Below are 22,630 nucleotides of genomic sequence, written 5' to 3'. Positions count from 1 at the left end.
TGGGACACACTGGGTCCCACAGATGTTGGAGACATCACACAGAGAAAAGGGCTTTGGAGGGGATGCTGTCCTATGAACTGTCTGGGGCGGGGGGGAGGGGGGGAAGCATGTTATCGAGGTCCATCAGCCACTCCAGCAGGTGATAAACTATCAAAAATAGCTTCCTGTTGATGTTACAGGTATTATAACTTCATTTATCACTGTTCTGATCTCCCCTCGGATCCTGCCTTTGGGGCTGGAGTCTGTTAGGCTCAAAGCAGAGAGAGGAGAGCCATATCATATGGGGCTCCGCAGATGACGGGGGACTGTGTGAGGAACATATTCCCGGGGCCTCCGAGCCGGAGCAGGCTAAGCGCTTTTGCGGGTGAATCCTCAGCTCATCTTCGGCAAGTGTGTGCGTGCAGTCAGGTAGTGCATGAGCCCCTGGCATACCCCAGAGCCCTCGAACTCATTCACTCTCTTATCCACGCCACAGACATTTATTAAGCACCTATTACAAGTGCAGGCAGAGTTCTGGCAACCCGGGACATGGAGAAGAATAAGACAGAGACCCCCAATAATTCTTACTTTGCTATTTAGAGCAGAGTCGTGGATGATCTAACTACAACCCCTTCCAGTTCTAGATGAGGAAAATACAGTCCAGAGAGGTCAAATGCCTCAGATCTCTAGGGCACTGAGGTCCAAGTCAAGCGGACTTCCTATTATTCTAACACTGTCTAGAGAGACTGCACAAGTGGAGGACCCAAAATACATCATGTTCAATGATCCTTAATAACTACATGATCCTGTGAGCCTCAGAGAGGCTCGTGGAAGGTTCTGGTCCAAGAGTGGTCCATGCAAAAGAGCAGAGCTTCGTGAAGTTTGCGCAACTCTGGCTGCTGCCATAACTACAACGGTTCGTGTGAGAGGATAATCAAAGTGCGGAGATTTGTCTTGATTCCTGTAGGTTAACTGTAGCTCGAGTTAATCACTTAGAGATCATGGCAGAGTCGGGAGCAGAGAGAAGTGTAGTTGACATTAGCAGGTCAATGTGGAGGACATGGACAGTCCAGTTAGGAAATCACTCTTGTGTGTCCCCAAATCTTGAGTGATAGCAGGGCTTTGTGTTCTCAACACAACCCCAAGCAGCAGCTACCGCCACAAACGTATTTCCACAGTGAGCCGATGACACATCGAGGGTCATAGAACACTGAGCCGGACTCAGCCTAAAGAATGGCTTTCTAACTTTCTTTCAGAGAATAAAAGTATAGATCGCTACCATTTGTTGTTTACCACAGAAAGGAACTTCGTTCTGTTAAGTGCTTTGCCTAATTATTTATATGACTTCACTTTAAAAAACCTTATGAGTTGTGGCAAGAGCCTAAATGTCCAACTGATGAACGGATAAAGAAATGGTGGTTTATATACTACGTGGCAATGAGAAAGAATGAAATATGGCCTTTTGTAGCAACGTGGATGGAACTGGAGAGTGTGATGCTAAGTGAAATAAGCCTTACAGAGAAAGACAGATACCATATGTTTTCACTCTTACGTGGATCCTGATAAACTTAACAGAAACCCATGGGGGAGGGGAAGGAAAAAAAAAAAAAAGAGGTTAGAGTGGGAGAGAGCCAAAGCATAAGAGACTCTTAAAAACTGAGAACAAACTGAGGGTTGATGGGGGGTGGGAGGGAGGGGAGGGTGGGTGATGGGCATTGAAGAGGGCATCTTTTGGGATGACCACTGGGTGTTGTATGGAAACCAATTTGACAATAAATTTCATATATTAAAAAAAAACCTTATGAGATTAAAAAATAGGTATTTATTGTTAACCCAATTTTACAGATGAAAAAACTGAGGATCAGAGAGGTTAAGCAACTTTTGTCAAGTCACACAGCTACCAAGTAGTATAGCAGGGTTTAAATCTGAATATATCTGATTCTGAAGCCATTATTCTATACTGGTTAACTTTTCCTGCGACAGGGAGGTGATATCACAGAGATTTATAAAATTCTGCTTTCTTGGTTTCCTATCAGGATCATTTTATCCTCATCACATCTTCTTCACTCCCAAATTTCAGTCCTGGGGGTTTAGCTTGAGACCCGCCCAAAGCGGGTCTATCACACAAACTGCAACAACCACCCTAGGTTGGCCCCATTTAATGTTGAATGGCAAAGAAATTGTCCTTGGAAAATGATCCTCATCAGTTGCCCTGCGTCCCATACGCAATCTCTTAATCTATGGCCACATCAAAGATGGGCCAAGTTGGAAGGGACCTTTGCTAATATCTCGAGACCTACTTCTTCATTTTATGGAGGAAGAACATGAGGTTCCTCGTGGGAAAGTGATTTGTCTGAACTCATGCAGCAAGTTAATATCCGAGGTTGGACTTGAACCCAGGCCTCTTGACTCCTCTTGCCCTTGCTCTTTCCCCTCTACCAGGTTATGTGCATATTGGTGGTACTTCAGTGTGCATTCACATGGAGAGAGACTACTAATCTCCTCCATCTGTGTAAACTGTCTGCAAAGAGGAGCCGGGTAGAGCCCTGCTGAGGGAGATAGAAGGTGTTATCTATTGCTTCACTCCGTTCTACTCAACAGAGCTAGATTATTATCTTCTGAGCAGCCTGTCCCCGCCTTGTTGGAAATGATGAAACATTTGCGACTGACCTCCAATGAGTGAGGAGCTTCCGGGTGGGGCTGGGGGGTCTGTGGAGGAGATGTTTCCATCATTGGAAACATTGTCGAAACACCAGCTGGGATCAGACCTTGCTCTTGGCCCTGGAGGTAAGTATTGTCTGGGTAGGTAGAATTTTAGATTAGTTGAAGGAATGTGTATCTGTGAACATACACGTGTAGAAGTCTCAGAGGGGATTCTCTGTTTATGTGCTGGGATTCCAGAGTGTGGAATTCGATTGCATTCAGCTTGGACTGGACCTGAGATTGAGCAGTTTTTACTTGATGGATATTAGTTTCTTGTTCCCAAGATCTAAGGTATGTCTGTACTAATTGCGGCAGTAATCAGAGCTCCTGGCTGGAAGGTGGGTAGACCTTGGATCCAGACAGAACTAGATCCAAAGAATGCTGCTAGCCCTGTGTAAGCCTCAGTTTCTTCATCTGTAAAATGGGTATAAAACCACCCACCATCCAGTATTGCTATGAGGATTACAGACAAGGAGTAGTTTAGTGCCCAGTAAAGTGCTACTTTTAAAATAAATTTCTTTTTTTAATTTTTTAAGTCTATTTATTTTGAGAGAGCAAGATTAGGAGAGTGGGGGAGGCGTAGAGAGAGAGAGAGGGAGAGAGAGAATCCCAAGCAGACTCCTCACGGTCAGCAAAGAGCCCAATGCGGGGCTCCAGCTCACAAACCACAAGATCATGACCTGAGCTGAAATTAAGAGTCTGATACCTAACTGACTGAGCCACCCAGGTACCCCTCCATTAATTAATTACTCTGGTCTGCTGGAAACCAGATCCAAGAGGATATCTCCCTGCAGAAGGCTTTCCCTTCAGGTTCCAGAAGGTTGTTCTGAGTTGCAAAAAACTGGTGTACGTGGTGGGAAGCGGATCAGGGTGGCAATTTGAAAATGTTATGAATGGGTGCGGGGCGAACCTGGGCAGCTCAGTCGTTTAAGCATTCAACTCTTGATTTTGGCTTAGGTCATGATCCCTGGGCTGTGGGATTGAGCCCCACGTCAAGCTCCTCGCTGAGTTTGGAGCCTGCTTGAGATTCTCTCTCCTTCTCCCTCTGCTCCTCTTCCTAGCTTTCGTGCTCTCTCTTTCTACAAAAAGAAAAAAAAGAAAAAAAGAAGGAAGTTAAAACAAAAGAAAATGTTATAAATGAAGTCAGAAAATGCGGGCTGTCAAAGAGGAGAGTCGTGGAACAACAGCAAAGAATAATAGGTGACCTTACGTAGAGTTTGCTATGCGCCCGCAATTCTTCTGATAGCTTGACATATTCTAATTCATTTAATCCTTACAGAACGCCTGAAAATGTGCTATTCGTAACTTCTCTTCACAGATGAGGAAACTGAGGCACAGAGGTGTTAAATGACTTGACTGAAGTCAAACAGTGAAAGAAAACACTTGTGGAGAAGTTAGCTCGGAAGAGTGTTCTGGGAGCAGTCCTCTGGGGGAGTTTGGAAAGCACAGTGGTCCGAAGTGTAGCTGAGGCACTTAGGGAAGTTGTGACAGTGGACAGGCCTGTTGCTTGTTCTGTAAACTGACCTTATTACTCAAGCTTTGGCAGCTCTACTCAAAATAATACCTTGAGTGGGATTGGCTGTGCAATTGGCAGGGCGGAGGACAAATGGAAATCTGGGGTTCCCTGTTAAAAAGTTACTAAGAATTTATTTATTTATTTTTTAATGTTTATTTACTTTTGAGAGAGGCAGAGCGCAACTGGGGGAGGGGCAGAGAGAGCGATGAGAGATGGAGACACAGAATACCAAGTAGGCTCCTGGCTCTGAGCTGTCAGCACAGAACGCGAACCCATGAACCGCGAGATCATGACCTGAGCCGAAGCCGGATGCTCAACCTACTGAACCACCCAGGAGCCCCCCAAAATTATTAAGAATTTAAAGATGGCAAGAGCAGAGCCCGAAACCAATCAAGGGGCCCTCGCCCTACGAGGCTGCATAGGAGTCATGCCCATGAAGCCAGCGCTGGTCCTGAGACCCAGCAGTGAGGCAGGGAAAGTGCTGGAAGATCTCACAGTCTCCCTTACCCCTCTTGATAGACTCTTTGAGGGAGACGTTTGAATTCCCAATGAGCTGAGGAGGCAACGGAGACTCAGGGACATCAACCCTAAGGTTAAACAGTGTTTCTCCTATGTGAATTGATTTGATTGCAAAGAATGTTACAAAGTGCTTCTCCTACACGTCGTCTCCAAGTATCTGCCAGCAACTGCAGAGTATAATGTACGGACAAGCCCTGGTCAGAGCCACCGCAGCATTCACAAACTGAGCATAATCTGTAGAAGGTTCTTCGTTTCTCTGAATTCGGGTTGCATTTATCTCGAGCAATTGCTGACACAATGACTTCCCCAATATTATGAATTAGACATTTCGTATAACTTGGTTTTCTTCCTCAAAAATTGTCAGTGCCTGCCCCTATGAATATATATTACTAGACATGTGGCGTATCTGGTGGGAACTCAAAGGTGCTATTTCTGGTCGATTGGAGTCTCATCATCTATGTCCACGTTAGACTCATAGAATCCTAGAACAACAAAACGATAGAACTAGACACACCCTCCCCCCTCAGTTGCAGACAGGGAAACTGAGGCTCAGAAAGACAAGGTGACCTGTCAAAGGTGGCCGAATTTGCAAAGTCACCAGGCTGGAAAGTTGATCTGGGTTCTCATTTCATATTCCAGATGTGTCCCAACCACCTGGGTTGAGGCCCCTGCCATGGTAACTGGCGCTGACGGGAACCCAGAGACGATTTTTCTGACACCCAGGACAAAGGTGACGCCCCAACCCTCTGCTGTCCCCTCACTCCTCCCCTCTCACTGGTGGATATTTTGATCTTCTCCGTCCTCCGGTGCATGGACACGGCAGCAGTCGTGGGAGCAGGGACTGTTTAGGACTGACACCTCCCAGGACCATATGGCTCCGTGCCTTGGGTTGCTTATATCTCCCATCTGAAAGTCATGGGTCAGCCCAGTTTCCTTACAGGGCCCTGTGGAAATGGTGTGTTTATATAGTTCAGCCAGTTTGTGTTGAATCCTCTGTTCTGGACTGAGGATCACTCCCCATTGAGCACCCATACGAGCCAGGCACTCAGCTGACCTTCTCAAATACTGTGTGCAGTGTGGTGACGGCTCTGGCCCCAAACAGCCTGGGTTTGAATTCTGTCCTCCCCATGCGGGATTAGAGTCCGATTTTCTCATATATAACCTGGGGACAACCATAGTGGCGACCTCGTAAGTTTGCCATCGTGATGATTAAACGAAATAATTTATGCAAAATGCTTCGCCTGATGCTGGCACATAGCAAGCACACAGCTTGAGTTGAAAAAATGAAGCAGGTGCTGTCCCCATTTTTCAGGTAAAACTCGAGGCCTGGAGAAAGAAAGCAACTCATAGCCAGGAGGGCCAGAGCTAAAACTTCAAACCCAATCCCCCTGGCCCCCGAGTCCCTGCTCCTCCGTATTTTCCTGCACCTACGTGTGAGGTTGGCTTGTGGTATGCCCCACTTGCTCCCACTCTCTTGTTTACATGTGGCTAAATCTGTGTCGAAACTTGTTGAAGACGGTGAGTGGATTTCCCTGTAGCCAGAGCTGGGAGCCACCTTTAGCTGGCCTGCTCTGGCCCTCCTTCTCCATCCAGCCATAGCCTGTTCTTCAGTAGTTCTACTCAGTGACTCCTCTCTGAATATTCTATTGAGCGGGGATCAACTTTTCCTCTGAGATAGTACATAGTATTGACACCACTCCTTCTGAACGTTCATCATGCTTCATGGTGACATCTCTTCTTTTGGATTTTTCGCTTATTAACGTCCGGATTTTCCGACACAGTGTGAGCTCTTGAATGTTCAGACGGCGTTCTCTCCTTCTTCCTGTCCATCAGAGTATTTCGCCCAGGGCCGTGCACCTAGACCTCTCAGTGTGTATTTGATCGATTGGAACTCGGACATTTAGCTGATTGTCTCCGTGTTCTATTAACATGATGAGATATAGTTTAGATTGTAAATAAATTTTTTATGTAGATAAGTTTGGAACTATGCTGATTGAGCAGCTCAGAATTTCTGGGCTTGTTTTCTTTTCCTGATTAGAAAAAAGACACATGTAAGTTGCAGAAAACTTTGATATGACAGATAGTGTAAAGGATAAAATAAAAAACATCATCCACAATTGCAATATGCAGTTTTGTTAACATTTAGGTATATTTTTTTTCTATTTCCCCTTTTTGAAAAAAGAACATTAAAATAACCCCCAATTTAATTACCATAAATTTACATTCACGAATAAATCTATATTTGATATGAAAAATTATTGTCAACGAACTATTCGGGATTTGGCGAACCAAATCAGGTGATTGGGGGTTATCACTAAACTAATATAAAAGACAAAAACATTTAATGACCCAAAGTTTTCTTTTTTGTACAAATTTTCATTCTTTTTTAAAAAAATATGTTCTATAGGTGGCTAACTATAACTGCATTGTTCTTCCTCATGGAACAGATTCCTTCCCCAGATTAATTTTTTCTCAATATAATTTTATTTATTTATTTATTTATTTTTCAATATATGAAGTTTATTGTCAAATTGGTTTCCATACAACACCCAGTGCTCATCCCAACAGGTGCCCTCCTCAACACCCATCACCCACCCTCCCCTTCTCAATATAATTTTAAATGTTGGTATAATATTCCACTCTATACCTTCACCCTAATTTATTTAATCTTTGTGTTTCAATTCGGTTGTTTCTCATTTTTCACTTTTATAGTCAATAGTGGGTACAGCTACCTTGTGATAATAGCTTTAGTCCTCTATTCCGGATTGTCTGTAAACTGTTCCCTGCCTTCTACCCATTTATCATTTGGGGATAGGAGGGCTTTTCTTAAAAATGTTTTTAATCTAAAACATTTTAAAGTTATGTATTGCACACACTGGTTCTAACGTTTTTGTCTATTTGCCTTTAAATTTTGCTTATTTGACTTTAATACGTGAAGTTTTAATATTTTAGAGTGGAATCTATTTTTCCTGTTGCTTTGTGACCTCTTCCATTGCGTATAAGCTGAGACAGTTTTCTCTCATCTGGGGATCTAATAAATATTATTGAATATGTGAATATCCAGTCCCATATCCTTCTACTTTTAATGACTCAACTTAAAACTATTTACTTCTTGAATCCCTTTGGAATTTATTTTGTTGTATCATGTCTGGGTGTAAGTTATTTTTTTTCTTACAGGTAGCTAATTCATTATTCTGTGTGCAACATTTTCTAAATGACACTTTCCTTTCCTCCCACTGCCTTGTGAACCACTTTTATGATAATATTCATTGTACATCCTAGTGTAGTTTTTCAAATCTACACCACCCTTTAACAATGGTATGTCAGGAACCTGCCTGGTCACAAATCCTTTTCAAACGTGTTCCAGATCTTCTGGACTGTTGTTAATTTTTTGCCCAGATAAATTTTAGAATTAATTTGGAGTCGTAAAAATTTCTCACTGTAGTTTTGACTGGAGTTATATTGAACCAACAAATTAATTTCAAAATGATTTTTTTTTTTTTTTTTTTTTTTAGTCTTCTGGATTGCCAGTCTGGGACATGGGAATGTTCTCTCTATTAGCGTCTCTCTATTAGTTTATGTCTTGTACATCTCTCAGTACGTTTTTATTATTTTCTTCAAAATAACTTTCTTACAATTAAAATTATTCTTAGCTCTATGAGGTGCAATGGCTGCTAAGGTTGCCGGGCCCCCCTCCATGCAATTCCATTACCTCACTGGTTATTGCTGATACCATAGGAAGAAGAGCTGGTAATTTTAGAATATTTATCATGCTTTCAGGACTTTTCCTGAGTAGTCTGATTAATCTCACTGCTTTTTCAATTGACCGTTTGGGATTTCTAGGTATAAAATCACACCTTTTGCAAATAAGGATAAATTTGACTTGCCCTTCCCCAAGCTGTACCTTCGTTAAGTTCACGTATCAGTTAATTAGCTTAGGCTCCAACACCCGGCTGCCTGGGCACAAAAACCCCGTTGACTCTTCTTACCACCTTGAGCAAATTACTTAATTTCTACGTGTCTTAGTTTTGCCCTCTGTAAAATGGAAATGACCATTATATTTCAATTAAAAAAAAAAAGAAAGAGGGGCGCCTGGGTGGCGCAGTCGGTTAAGCGTCCGACTTCAGCCAGGTCACGATCTCGCGGTCCGTGAGTTCGAGCCCCGCGTCGGGCTCTGGGCTGATGGCTCGGAGCCTGGAGCCTGTTTCCGATTCTGTGTCTCCCTCTCTCTCTGCCCCTCCCCCATTCATGCTCTGTCTCTCTCTGTCCCAAAAATAAATAAACGTTGAAAAAAAAAATAAAAAAAAAAAAAAAAGAAAGAAAAGAAAAAGGAGAAAAATAGCACCTACCTCCTAGGGTGATTGAGAGAATCAGGTGAGTTATAGATGTCAAAGTGTCACAGAACATCTCAATAAATATTCCACACCCTTATTATTACTCTAGGTTAGAGGTCGGAGGAACTTCTAACTTCCCAAGGTTAGAGTTTCCAGGATTAATTTTTTAAAATGGTTACAGCAGACATCTTTGTTCTTGGCTGCTAAAACATTTTACCACTTGGTAAGATGTCGATTATTGGTACAGAAGGGATATTCTTTATTACAGTAAGAAATTATTCTCATATTCTTATTTTATTAGCTTAAAAAGTAAGAAATGAGTATTTTATTTCATCAAATGTTTTTTGGTGTTTTACTGAGATGAACATTTTAAAAACTGGTTCTTGGGGTGCCTGGGTGGCTCAGTTGGTTAAGCATCTGACTTTGGCTCAGGTCATGATCTCACAGTTTGTGGGTTCGAGCCCCACGTTGGGCTCTGTGCTGGCAGCTCAGAGCCTGGAGCCTGCTTCAGACTTCGTGTCTCCCTCTCTCTCTGCCTCTCCCCCACTCATGCTCTCTCTCTCTCTCTCTCTCTCTCAAAAATAAATAAATGTTAAAAAAAATAATAATAAAATAAAAACTTGATCTATTGATGCTGTATTCATATCATGTAAGAGGCAATTTGCTGTAATGATTGAGGGCTGGGCTTGGTTTGAAATTTGGCTCTGGCAATGGTGGGGTGGTGATGGGGGACCAGGGCAAATTGCTCAACCTCTCCAAACCTTTCTGTCTTATCTAGGAAATGGTGGTAGTGTCTATCCTTGCAGAGTAAGGTCATGTTAAATACCCAACATTAGTTTTCATTATTGTAATAACTAATTTCCTGGATGTTCCTGAAGGAACTCCTTGACATTATCCTATATTTACTTCTGTATTTGTAAGTGACAAGATCCTGCAGAGTTTTCCACCTTTTTTATGCTCTGGATCTGCTTATACAGCATAAACATTATGTGTTCCTTAAAAGTTTAAAGTAACTTATTTTCTAAAACTATTCGGGGGGTGCCTGGGTGACTCAGTTCTGACTCTTGATTTTGGTTCACGTCGTGATCCTAGTATCTATCATGGGATCGAGCCCCACATCGGACTCCCATGCTGAGAGTGGAGTCTGCTTAAGATGATCTCTCTCCCTCTGCCCCACTCTCTAAAATTAAAACAAAACAAAACAAAACAAAAAAACCCCAACTATTTGGACACAAAATTTGAGTAGATTAATGCCAATAATGCTTTTAATTTCTAAATAATAGTAACTCTCTTTTATTGTATGCTTCTTTCTTTTTAAAAAAATTTTTTTTAATGTTTATTTATTTTTGAGAGAGGGAGAAACAGCATGTGAGCGGGGGAGGGGCAGAGAGAGAGGGAGACACAGAATATGAAGGAGGTTCCAGGCTCCGAGCCATCAGCACAGAGCCCAATGCGGGGCTCGGACTCACAAACTGCGAGATCATGACCTGAGCCAAAGTCGGACGCTCAACCGACTGAGCCACCCAGGCACCCCTATTGTATGCTTCTTTCTATGTGGCGAAAGTTGTAATAACTACTTCACATAACTCATCTTACTTTATCCTCAGAAGCAGGTATCATTTGTATCCATCTTATTCAAACCTAAGAACCAGTTATTATTGCTCCCATCTTACAGATAAGAAAACTAAGGCTTTGAAGGGTTCAAGAACTAGACCAAGCTCATGCAGGGAATGAGCTGGGGTGTGAACCCACGCTTCCAGACTCCAGTTCTCTGTCTTTAGCAGCTACATGCCATGCTGCCTCCCCAACTTCTTTCTTGTGATCTTGTTTTGGTTTTGGTGCCTTATGGAATCAATTTTGCTCGTTTATATCTTTCTAGAAACTCATGAATTTTACTGAGATTACATTAAAAAATTCCTTAGTAGCCTCACAGTTTTTGATCTCCTCTGTTTCAGTGGTTATATACATCATCGTGAATGTATACGGTTTCCGTGGTTTGGCTGATTTATGTTTCCTCCTTTTTTTGATTATTCCCAACTGCATATTAAATTAAGGAAGAAAAGTCTAGTAATGCGGAGGAGACTGGATGATATTATAAAATAGAAACAGATTTTGTTTTTCTTTCAAAATGTCCCATTTCCATCCAAATTTGCTTCTCTTTCCCCTTCCTGACTTCAGTCTTTAAAGAACAGAATGCTTGGAGCTAGAAGGAGCCTGAGGACTTTCAAGCACCAAGCCCCTTCATTCTCCAGGGCCTAGAAAGGATTCTACCCGTTCCAGCTCCCCAGCAGGCAAGTGCAGGAGAGAGAGAGAGACAGAGACAGAGCGCGAGCAATGAGGGGCAGAGAGAGAGGGAGACACAGAATCTGAAGCAGGCTCCAGGCTCTGGGCTGTCAGCACAGAGCCCCATGTGGAGCTCGAACTCACGAACGGTGAGATCATGACCTGAGTGGAAGTTGATGCTTAACGGACTGAGCTACCCAGGAGCCCCTAAAGCTACTTAATTTTAAAAGATTGATAGCCTAACAATGTTGAGAGTGATTATTGATTATTGCATTCCATATGATTTTCATGTAAATCATCTTCTATTGTGCTCTTTTTTCAAACGACTCTTTGTGACTCTTCAGTGAAAGCATGGTGTCAGCCAGGAGGAGGTGTGTCTTAATTATTTCACCTCTATGTTAGGCTGTACCAACGAGAGCCCCACGAGAGCTCCTCTATCAGAAGAAAGGGGAAACAATAAGATGGGACCCAGGCCTAACTGGACGTATTGGGACTTCCACCCAGGCCTGAAGCAAGCAGAGGAGAGGCTCCCAGCACCCTGTGGGAGTGTGATTGGGAAATGCCTGGCAGGGCGTTACATTAGTATTGGTCTGGGCATCAAAACTAAGCATGTGAAAGAGGATAGGACAGTCCAAATCTTGATCATAGAATGAGCCACGGCAAACTCTCATGGTCCGGGCACTTTTTTCACAACATAATTACTCTAAATTGCTCATTTCCTGGTTATTTGGTATATGTGTGTGTTGTGGGGGGGGTGCAAATGAGCAGATGTTTTTGCCCACTGTCTGATCAGCAATCTGCAATTAGACCCCAAGGAACAACCTGCTCATTGTGGTTAGGGGCCATTAGCCACTTAAATAATGACATCTGTCATCATTTTCATACCTCATCCTGTCCCTGATCTTATCTTAAAACTGTGCTCAACATGAATGCCTGACTTTCCTAAAATAGACCAACTCGATTTTTAATAGCTCTACTCCAGTCAACATCTTGGCGAAGTGTTTCAGGGTTGAACAACGTGTAGTTCGCAACTTCCTCGATTTACGATGGGGTCAGCTCGCGATAATCCCATCATAAATCGCAACTATTATAAGTCGGAAATGCTTTTACTCCACCTAACCTACCAAACATCAGAGCTTAGCCTAGCCTGCCTTAAACGTGCTCAAAACACTTATATTAGCCTAAAATCTAGTCATCTGACACAGAGCTTGTTGTTTAATAAAGTGTTGAATAGCTCATGTACTTTATTGAATCCTGTACTGAAAGTGAAGAATGGAAGGCGTGTATGGGCACAGAAGGGTTATGAGTGTATTGTTTGTGGACCCTCATGATCGCGTGGCTTATTGGGAGCTGCCCCACATCAGAGAGGGTTTGCACAGCATATCGCCAGCTCACAAAAAGATCTAAGGTCAAAATTCCAAGTACGGTTTCTACTGAATGGGTATGCTTTTCCATACCCATTGTAACATCTAAAAATTAAGTCAAACTGTCGTGGGGCCCATCCGTAATCATCGAGTGCTTCTCACAAGCCTGATGTTGCATGAAGTTCCATACAAACAGCATAAAGCACTGAGCCCACACAAGAACTCTCTGAGATAGAGGCTATCGTTCTCCTCATCTTACAGGTACAGGAGCTGAGGTACTGAGAGGTTTAATAATTCACATCTAGAAGGGGACAGAACTTGGATTCAGATTGAAATCTGTCGGACTTTATGCTATATACTGACACAGGTTCTGTGCACCATTTGGTTAGTGAGATGTTCACAGTATACCAAAATGATGGAAGGAAGCGTAGGCAATATGGTTCTGTACAAAGAGCCAAACTAAGATATTGGTTTTAAAATAATGGGACATTTATTTAATGCAGCGATTCTCAACTGGGGGCAAAAGTGACTGCCTCACCCTGGGGCATTTGGAAATGTGTGGGGTCATTTTTGGTCATTTTGGTTGTTACATTAGCCTGTTACAATGGTGGTCTTCCAAGATGCTGAATATCCAGTGGGGCGCAAAACAGCTCTAGACAACAAGGAACTGTCTGGCTCTGAATGTCACAGAGCGCTAATAAACACTGATAAAGTAGAATAGTAGTATGCCAGGGGCGCCTGGGTGGCGCAGTCGGTTAAGCGTCCGACTTCAGCCAGGTCACGATCTCGCGGTCCGTGAGTTCGAGCCCCGCGTCAGGCTCTGGGCTGATGGCTCAGAGCCTGGAGCCTGTTTCCGATTCTGTGTCTCCCTCTCTCTCTGACCCTCCCCCGTTCATGCTCTGTCTCTCTCTGTCCCAAAAATAAATAAACGTTGAAAAAAGAAAATTTAAAAAAAAAAAAAAAAAAAAGAATAGTAGTATGCCAGAAACTCAAGTATGTAGCAAACTCAAATGGCTTCAGGGATCAGTCACGGAGGGCAGAGCACATACCCCTTCTTAGGGCATCCAAATCCAAATCTTTAAAGGACTTCATCAGACAAAATCACCTAGGCGCCGAATTTGGCCCGAGGGCCTCCAGAGTGGAACTTTTTAATGAAGGCTTTTCTGATCTGGAAACATGTTTACAATATACTCAGTGAAGAGAAAAAGCTGCTGATTGGTATGATGTTTAGAAAAGATTGTACACGTGTAAACACGGATTTACATGCACACCTATGCACAGTACATACATGTATGAGAACCTGTGGAGAGTGCTCTGGAGTCAACCGTGGGGTGATTTTGTGAAATGCTTTGCTTATTTGCATTTTGAATTGTACCACAAATATCTATTAGTTGTTTAATTTTTAATGAATAAGGAGAGAAAGGAGCCTTAAAAGAAATTAAAATTTAAGTGTGGTTTCAGAACCCAGCCCTAGTGGCTTTCTGGCCATCCCCTTGGATGAAAGAAGGAGAATAATTTCTGTGATTAAGGACAAATGAGACACTGAATATGAGGTAATCAATACTGACACACCAGAGGGGCGCCTGGGTGGCTCAGTCGGTTAAACGTCTGACCTCAGCTCGGGTCACCATCTCACAGCTCATGAGTTTGAGCCCCGTGTCGAACTCTGTGCCGATGGCTCAGAGCCTGGAGCCTGCTTCGGATTCTGTGTCTTCTTCTCTCTCTGCCTCTCTCCCCTCATGCTCTGTTTCTCCCTCTCTCTCTCTGAAAACTAAATAAATATTAAACAAAAAATACTAACATACTAAAACGCCTTTGAAAATGAACACTGTTGGTTCCCAGAGACACCAGCCTGTGATTTTTGTGTCTTTCATGATGCCATACAGCTCTCCCGGTGAAGTCCGATCTTTTGCAGCTGCCCCAGAAATCAATACTGCAATTTGCTTGAGAAATCAATGCCTGTCGAAATTTCAAGAGGGTTTATCCAAAATAAGACAAGAGCCAGGCATTTAAAATATAACTATGCCCTTTTCCATCAAGTTGCCCAATCCTTCAAGATCACTGTTTTTCCTGAAAAATCCCCATTTTGCTTCATCTCCATCGTTTCTGTGTTTTATTTCCAGCGTCTTGACTCTGCAAATTTCATTTTGTGCACAAGTCACTTTCGACTAAGCTTTCTTTCTGCAGTTTGCTCATCCTGCGGGGGGATACTGGATTTTCTACCCACTGGTCTATGGACTTCAGGGACTTCCCGGAGTCCTTTCTCACCTGCCTTCTGGGGTGTGTTCACCTCCTGCTCCCTCCCCGCCCCCCCCCCCCAACTGTAGCCCCTTCTTACCAGCACCTGATGTTTACGAGGCAACCGGGCACATTTACCTTGACAAGCAATGGGTAGATAGCGTTAGGTTCCTTTGGGAGAAGTATCTAGAATTAATTATGTAGGGAAGGGGGTGGGTTAAGGAAGTACGATGAAGAGATTGGGTATGTGTTGCTTCCAACTTTTGATCTTGTGAAGAAAAGCCACTGCCAAGGACTAGCGTGCTGGTATGTGAAAGGAGATGTATTTTCTCTCTGGAAATTTGCAGCTGGCCAACGCCCACAGCCCTGGAGAGGGTTTGGTGGCAAACCCCACAGCCTTCCTGCCCCTCATTGCCTTCTCTCTGTCTTGATTCTTGGTCTGAGTTGTGATCTTAGAAAGCCCCAGTGTGAAAACTACAAATAAAAACAAGACTTTCAGGACTTTCCCACTGCCCTTAGCCCTGGGAAACACTGATGGGGAAAACAGGCGTCAGGAGCAGTGAAAGGCTGTTTAAGGTTTATGGTCTGCAGCAGGGCGGTGGGTGGTTGTCTCCCCATCTCTGCTGAGTAAGTGTCATCTCAGAGGCTTTGAAATTATCCTGCCTTTGTCTTTTAGTAAATTCCATATTCAGCAACATGATGATGAAATTCACAAGCTGATTTTTTTAATTAATTTTTTAATGTTTATTTTTTGAGAGAGAGAGAAACAGAACACGAGCAGGGGAGGGACAGAAAGAGAGGGAGTCACAGAATCCGAAGCAGGCTCCAGGCTCCAAGCTGTCAGCACAGAGCCTGATGTGGGGCTCGAACCCACTAGCCATGAGATCATGAGTTGAGCTGAAGTCGGACGCTTAACTGACTGAGCTACCCAGGCACCTGATATTTATTTATTTATTTATTTATTTATTTATTTATTTAAATATTTTTAAATTTATTTTTGAAGGAGAGAGAGAGACAGAGCATGAGCGGGGGAGGGGCAGAGAGAGAGGGAGACACAGAATCCGAAGCGGGCTCCAGGCTCCGAGCTGTCAGCACAGAGCCCGATGCGGGGCTCGAACCCACAAACTGTGAGATCATGACCTGAGCCGAAGCCGGACGCTCAACCGACGGAGCCACCCAGGCGCCCCCTGATTTTTAAAATCAACATATTCATGAGTGTGTAAGAGCATCCAGAGTCTAAACCCCAACGATATCCAGAGTCTAAAACCCCACGAAGCCACGAATGGTGTGCATGTGATTTCTTTCTCTTTTTTTTTAAGTTTATTTATTTATTGAGAGAGAGAGAGAGTGCAAGCAGGATACAGACAGATAGAGAGAGAGAGGGAGTGAGAAAGAATCCCAAGCAGGCTCAGCACCGTCAGTGCAGAGCCTGATGTGGGGCCTGAGCTCACAAACTGAGATCATGACCTGAGTTGAGACCAAGAGTCTGTCGCCTAACGGATTGAGCCACCCAGGCACCCCAAGATTTGGATTTCTTTAACAAATCTCTCCTGCGTATTCGCGCATGTTCAACCCCTTGGTGCTTTCCAGCAGCAGGTGAAGATTCTCTGAAAGCCAAGACCAGTGGTTGAACGTGCAGGCTTGGACTTAGAGCCCAAATCCAGGCCCAACCACTTGCCAGCTGTGCGACCTCAGACATGAGCCTCTGCTCTCTGAATCTCATGCTGCTTGTTATCGAAAGAGCGTACTGATATCTCGGCCATGGGACCGTGTGAATCAGGTAGGATGGTGGGTGTGCCAGGGGCTCAGCGCTGGGGCTGTCATCGAGTGCGTGCCCACCCCGTTCGATGCTAACACCGAACTACGAGATACTGCCTGTTTTGTAGATTCAAAGCTTGAAATCTGGGGAGAGGAAAGCCGGTGACCCCCCGAGCAGCTGAGTTCGCCTGAAGGGAATTGGAGCATAGAGCCCGGGAGTCCTGACCCGCTGCCTTGCCTCCTGCAGGTCTGTAGGACGGTCCCGCGGGTGGCACTACGTGGAGACGAAGTGCCCAGAGTGGTTCCTTCCAGGTGTCTTCTTCCTGCCCCCACCAAAGCCTGAGCCTCACCTACGCCCACAGCTGCCCTGCAAGTTCATCATGCTGACGGAGTGAGTGGTTCCCATCAGACTGTGCACCTGGCTTCCAAGCATGCACGCCACGTTCCCTGGCTCCCTACACCTTCCCGTCCAGAGAGGCAAAGAGACCTGCCCTGAGACACACGGCAACACCAGATGGCTGCCTCTGGCTGGGGGCAGGGTGGGTTTGCAGCCGATTTAGAATCTCCACAACCTCTAACTCTGACCCTGCTCCGTTCCCAACAGAGACATGAAGTTCTGGCATGGCTTAGTGATCGCAGTGGTGTCCCTCATTCTACAGACCTGCCTCTTTGCTGCCATCAACTACCTGCTCAGCAGGCACATGGGTAAATAGCCTGGCGCTCTTTCCTCCTAGTCACCTGTAGGGACCACCCCTGAGCCTATAGCAAGATGAGCCCTGGAATACCCCTTGAATACCTACTTGAGGATCCACTAGCCGGGTCATCCCTTACTGGGTAATCCCCACTCTGACCCAACCTATTTCTGGTTGGAATGATGGCCCAGAGCCCTTCCACCACCCAGACCTTCTACCTAGGGATAAGCTTCTGCAGTACTCTTGAGGGTGGGCTCATTTAGCCTGGGCCTAACTTTCTTCATCACCACCAAAGGACTCAAAATGAAGAAAGGACTTTGAATTCCAGGAGAAGGGAATATGGCTAGACTAAAAGATGGACTTAAATTCTTTTTTTTTTCCAATATATGAAGTGTATTGTCAGATTGGTTTCCATACAACACCCAGTGCTCATCCCAAAAGGTGCCCTCCTCAATACCCATCACCCACCCTCCCCTCCCTCCCACCCCCCATCAACCCTCAGTTTGTTCTCAGTTTTTAAGAGTCTCTTATGCTTTGGCTCTCTCCCACTCTAACCCCCCCCCTTTTTTTTTTCCTTCCCCTCCTCCATGGGTTTCTGTTAAGTTTCTCAGGATCCATATAAGAGTGAAAACATATGGTATCTGTCTTTCTCTGTATGACTTATTTCACTTAGGATCACACTTTCCAGTTCCAAGATGGACTTAAATTCTTGAACTGATTTACTGTGTTCTGTTCTGGGATGGCATTAAAATTAGGGAAAATAAAATAAAGGGAGTCCAGGCTTCTCTAGCCATTCATTCATTCATTCATTCATTTAATATAACAGGGAACCAAACAAAAATCTGTGTCCTTATATAACTTACATATCATGGGGGGCACAGACAACAAACTAGATAAACAGGTAATACGCACATGTTAGATTATGGTGAGTGCTAGGGAAGAAAAAGATGAAGCAAGGCAAGGAGGTATGAATTGGATGATGGCCAACATCACTGAAATGCCAACATTTTAGTATAAACATCTGGCAGTGAGGAAGCGAGCGGCACCTGCAAAGGCCCTGAGGCAGAAAGCTGTTTGGAAGAGAGGCCAGTGTGGCTGGAACGGAGAGAGGGGGGAACAGCGAGGCCACAGGGGGCCTTGGAGGCTGGGGCTTTGGCCCGTCCTGCAAGCGAGGTGAGAGGTGCTGCAGGGTTGTGAGCAGAGCGCTGAGGTTTGAAGAGGTCCCTCTGAATGTTTTGCCGTCTCGAGGGCAGTGCTCAGAGACAGGATGTTCCTGACCTGGAGAGCTGGCACTTTTGACCCTTGCCCTGTCCCCTTTAGCCAGCCAGAGTGAACGGATCCTGAAAGGGGCCAGGCTCCAGGCCCCCTGGCCCAGCCCTGCGCAGCGTCAGCCATGTGCTGCCACGGAGGAGACGCGAAGCGCTCCTGTGTCTGCGCCCCGTCACAGGCGTGAGTAACGGGGCAGGGGAAGAACTTGTCATAAAGCTTATTCTGCTCTGTCCGGGGCCGTGGAGAGCTGTTCTGCTGCAGCCGGGCTCTGTCCTGGCCAGCCCAGCCCCTGGCCAGAAGATTCCTCCCACCCGCCTCCCCGAAGGCCTCACCAGCCTAGCTTTTCCAGCAAGCTACTCTTTCATCACGCAGGGCAGATCTCGCTGGCTTTGGGTGGGTCTAAGTTCTTTTCCCCCTCTGGTCACGTGTGAGCCACTGCAGAGGGGGCTTGGGGCCATCTCTGCTCCCGTCTTTGTCATTGATACTATGGCACCTGTTTCCGTCTGGCCGAGATTTCAACTGCCTCTGCCTGCCTCTGGCCGTGGTATCCAGGGGTTTTAATAAATGCTAGTGTTGGTGATGGTTCAAGTCTACGTTCCCCTCTGGCAGGCGAGCCAGCAGGAATACCACCCACGGGTTTTCTCTCTCGAGGCTTGGGAGACCCACCAGGTCACCGTTCACACAATGGAAATTGCTGCTTCCGAAGCAAGACAGCTACCCCTGGGTGCTCACTCCCCAGAGAGCGCACCTTTTCCAGCGGGTTTTCTCTTGATGGATTTGCATCCGATCCGATTTTATCTTTTCAGTTGGAGAGATCTGGTTGTCAGGCTTCCCTGGCACCGAGATAAGACCTCGGCGCAGGAGAGAACCAGAAGAGACCGCTCATGTGAATTCGGTGTTTCTGCGAAAAGGGAGGGGCACTGGCCTCATCGTGACCCTGGCCCTGGAGTGTCCCCGAAGCCTGGCCAGAATCAGAGACTCTCTGGCAGGGACCTCAAAGATCATCATGCAACCTCCTTGTTTCACAGGGAGCAAAACCAGACACAAAAAGGGATGTCACCTGCCTAGAGTTAGTGACAGGTCTAGAGCAAAACCTGTGGCCGGGACTGGGGAGGCCAGAGCTACGTGCTCAGGGCCACACTGCGTCAGCGTGTTCCTGCTTCTCCCTCCAGCACAATCAAGTGATATTAGTCTTAGATGGAGCTGGACAGCGCGGCAGTGTCTGGACTCTTGGGCACATTCTTGCTATTTGGCAGGGTGGAGGGGGGCGCTTTCTCTCCCCACCCTTTCTCTGTTCAATGTCTTCTTTCTCTATTGGGGGCTCCGTATCTCTCTTCCCCGCTTGTCTTTGCATGGCTGGCTCTGCCTGACTTTGTCCCCTTCTCCCTTCCGTTGTGCCCATCCCCTCCTAACATCCCCCACCCCCCACCCCGCTCCCCAGTGTTCCTTAGAAGAACAGTTTCTATTTCTCCCTAGATGACAGTGACACGTCCTCAGATAGCTCCAACAGCGCGGACGTCTCCAGCAGCTTGCCTCCCACCTGCCAGGTAATGGACACCCCTAGTGGTCCCAGCCCTTCATATGCAGTTGGGGTCCTTGCTGTAAAAGACTGAGCATCCAGGCCACCCCAGCTACAAGGATGGGAGCAGGGATGGAGGGGTTTCTTGAGTCATTACAGCATCCTCGGGTGACAGGTGTCATGATCCTTGGGTTCATGGCATCCCCACAAAATGGGTCTGAGTGAACTATAAAAATGCAAATGTCAATGGACCACCTCCTCCTCGCCATATCCCAGTCACCAGGCCAAAGTCTGCTCTGAGTCCTGACCTCACGGGGATTGAGTCTCCACATCTTTCCTGAAACCCCTTAGTTCCCTGCAGACAGAGGCACAGAGCTGTTGGTAGTGTTCCCCCTTGGCCTGGCCCTGCTCTCTGACACAGCCACCCGGAGCCAGCTTCTCTCCCTGCCAGCCTAGGGCAAGACGAGGGTCCTTCAGTGAGAGTTCAGTCCTGGGGGGGGGGGTCCCCTCCTCCAACCCTGGTAGGAATCTTGACCCACATTTCTCTGCTTTTTTCCCCTAAGGCCACCAAGGACGTGAATTACACACACGTGGTCTTTTCAGCCCCTGGAGGACTAAAAACTGAACCTGCCCTGCACTATGAGAACATAAAGGAAACCACAGACTATGTCAATGTCAATCCAAAAAGCCACAGGCCCAATTTCTGGACTTTTGTGAACCCTGCTAACTCTGAGTCGGTAGAATACACTCAGGTGGCCATGTGAATTCTAGGGTTTTAATGGGGTGCAGTTCTCTACAAATTCTTGCACTTATTTTGGAAGGGAATGGCTTTTTGTTTTGTTTTGTTTTGTTTTGTTTTGTTTTTTAAACAAGGCATAGGAGAATAAGTAGGCCTGTATCTCATTCAGCAAGAAAGATTCAGGTCAGCTGTCAAGTAGAACTTCCAGGATGAGTATGAATGAGTGGAGATGTCAGTAGAGAAAGCGGTAATGTCTTTCTCCACAGAAAATTGTGGAAAAAAAAAATGTTTGATCAGCTGTAGCAGAGTTCTGTTTGGTAACCTGACCGTTAAAATGACTCTCCGGGCTTTTTAATTTTTTGGCAATAAACAACTTCCTTAAAAATTTTAAATGAAACGGCAACTACCAATTCCCCTTTTCCTTGTGCCTAACCCTGCACACTGCCCCTTTTCAGAGCTACGTCTAGCTGAGCAATCCCGCTCTGCCCTCAGCACTTTCAATAGGCCACTTAGAAAGCCCGCCATCATCCAACCTTCGAATTCCCTGTTTTTTAGGGAACAAAATATGACAGACAGAGTTCTGGGTAAACACCAACTAGCATCACAATCTGGGATTCCAGAGAAAAATCTCCCCAAATTCAATCCAATGGAATGTAATATTCTTTTCTGGATTGTTCTTTGTTTGTGTAAAGCCAATTAGGAATACAAGGGCACTTTCTTAGCTTGATTAAGAATAGCTTGTCTCAGGGGCGCCTCGGAGGCACAGATGGTTAAGCATCAGACTCTTCATCTTGGCTCAGGGCATGATCTCACGGTTCGTGAGTTCGAGTCCCACATGGGGCTTTGTGTTGACATCATGGAGCCTGCTTGGGATACTCTCTCTCTCTATTTCTCTGCCCCTCCCTCTCTCTCTCTCTCAAAATAAATAAACGTTAAAAATAAAAGAATAGCTTATCTCAAATCAGCTGACTTCATGATATTTATGGGTAAAGACCTAGAACATAATTTTATTGAATCACGAATGGAGTAAGTGTCCACAAACCTGTCGTTTCCTTCATCTAACATTGTTCTAGAAGTCCTAATCGGTACAATAAAACAGTTGCCCAAAAGAAGAACTGTCAGTACTGGAAAGGAGGATAAACTTGGTCACTGTTTGCACAGTCTAGTCCTACAAAGTCTCAGAGAATTAACTTCAAATGTTTTTAAATTGATAACACGCAATAAGTAATAACCAAATAAATATACAATATACTTTTTTGAATAGCTAATTAAGACTTGAAAGGCAATTTACTCACATTAGCTAAACAAACATCTCAAAAGATGAAAGCCCTAGGAACGTGCCGAAGACAAATCCCAAGTCCAGATGAGTGGCATCCAGGTCTTAGAGACGATATGTTACCTGTGCTCCACCTGCCGGCTGTACATGACCTTTCCAGTCAACTTCCATGTTCCCAGCTTCCTCTTCCCCAAGATGATCTGAAGAAATGGTTTCGGTTTGGGTTTCTGGGACTGTGCAATTTTGCTGGCCTACGTGTCCTTCCACCTCTTGGCTCTTGTTGTTCCTCTCCTGCTATGATTTGAATGTTTGTGGCCCCTTAAATTCATCTGTTGATATCCTAACCCCCAAAATGATGGGATTAATGGGGCGGGGGGGGGGGGGGGGTCCGGTGGGATTAGATGGAGAGGGTGGGATTGGATGGAGGGGGTGGGATTCGAT

The 22,630-nt window shown here is 45.3% G+C and overlaps 1 protein-coding gene across 3 annotated transcripts; it reads left to right on the top strand.

Moving 5' to 3' along the window:
• The first annotated feature begins 2,644 nt into the window (after positions 1-2,644).
• On the top strand, positions 2,645-22,011 carry RHEX (regulator of hemoglobinization and erythroid cell expansion). 3 transcript variants are annotated; one of them, XM_086693660.1, is made up of 7 exons: positions 2,645-2,766; positions 16,530-16,716; positions 16,823-17,085; positions 17,299-17,399; positions 18,707-18,835; positions 20,132-20,202; positions 20,738-22,011. In XM_086693660.1, exons 3-7 carry the CDS (start codon positions 17,075-17,077, stop codon positions 20,936-20,938), a joined length of 513 nt encoding a protein of 170 aa, XP_086549786.1. In that variant the 5' UTR covers positions 2,645-2,766; positions 16,530-16,716; positions 16,823-17,074; the 3' UTR covers positions 20,939-22,011. The 3 variants fall into 3 exon arrangements, with proteins under 3 accessions (XP_086549786.1, XP_086549787.1, XP_086549785.1); XM_086693661.1 differs by having other exon boundaries at positions 16,527-16,716; positions 16,942-17,085; XM_086693659.1 differs by having other exon boundaries at positions 16,527-16,716.
• Positions 22,012-22,630: the final 619 nt, after the last annotated feature.

The sequence above is a fragment of the Puma concolor genome, chromosome E4 (genome assembly GCF_028749965.1).
Source record: "Puma concolor isolate L17-30 chromosome E4, mPumCon1.1.hap2, whole genome shotgun sequence".
In the NCBI taxonomy this organism is placed as follows: Eukaryota; Metazoa; Chordata; class Mammalia; order Carnivora; family Felidae; genus Puma; species Puma concolor.
The sequence above is the reverse complement of the archived record's forward strand: the minus strand, read 5'-3'. Positions and strand labels throughout refer to the sequence as shown.

Excerpts from the sequence above, each read along its gene's own strand:
- RHEX (XM_086693660.1), top strand. Across the intron at positions 17,400-18,706 it reads CCTGCTCAGCAGGCACATGG|CCAGCCAGAGTGAACGGATC; the intron begins GTAAATAGCCTG and ends TGTCCCCTTTAG. Across the intron at positions 20,203-20,737 it reads GCTTGCCTCCCACCTGCCAG|GCCACCAAGGACGTGAATTA; the intron begins GTAATGGACACC and ends TTTTCCCCTAAG.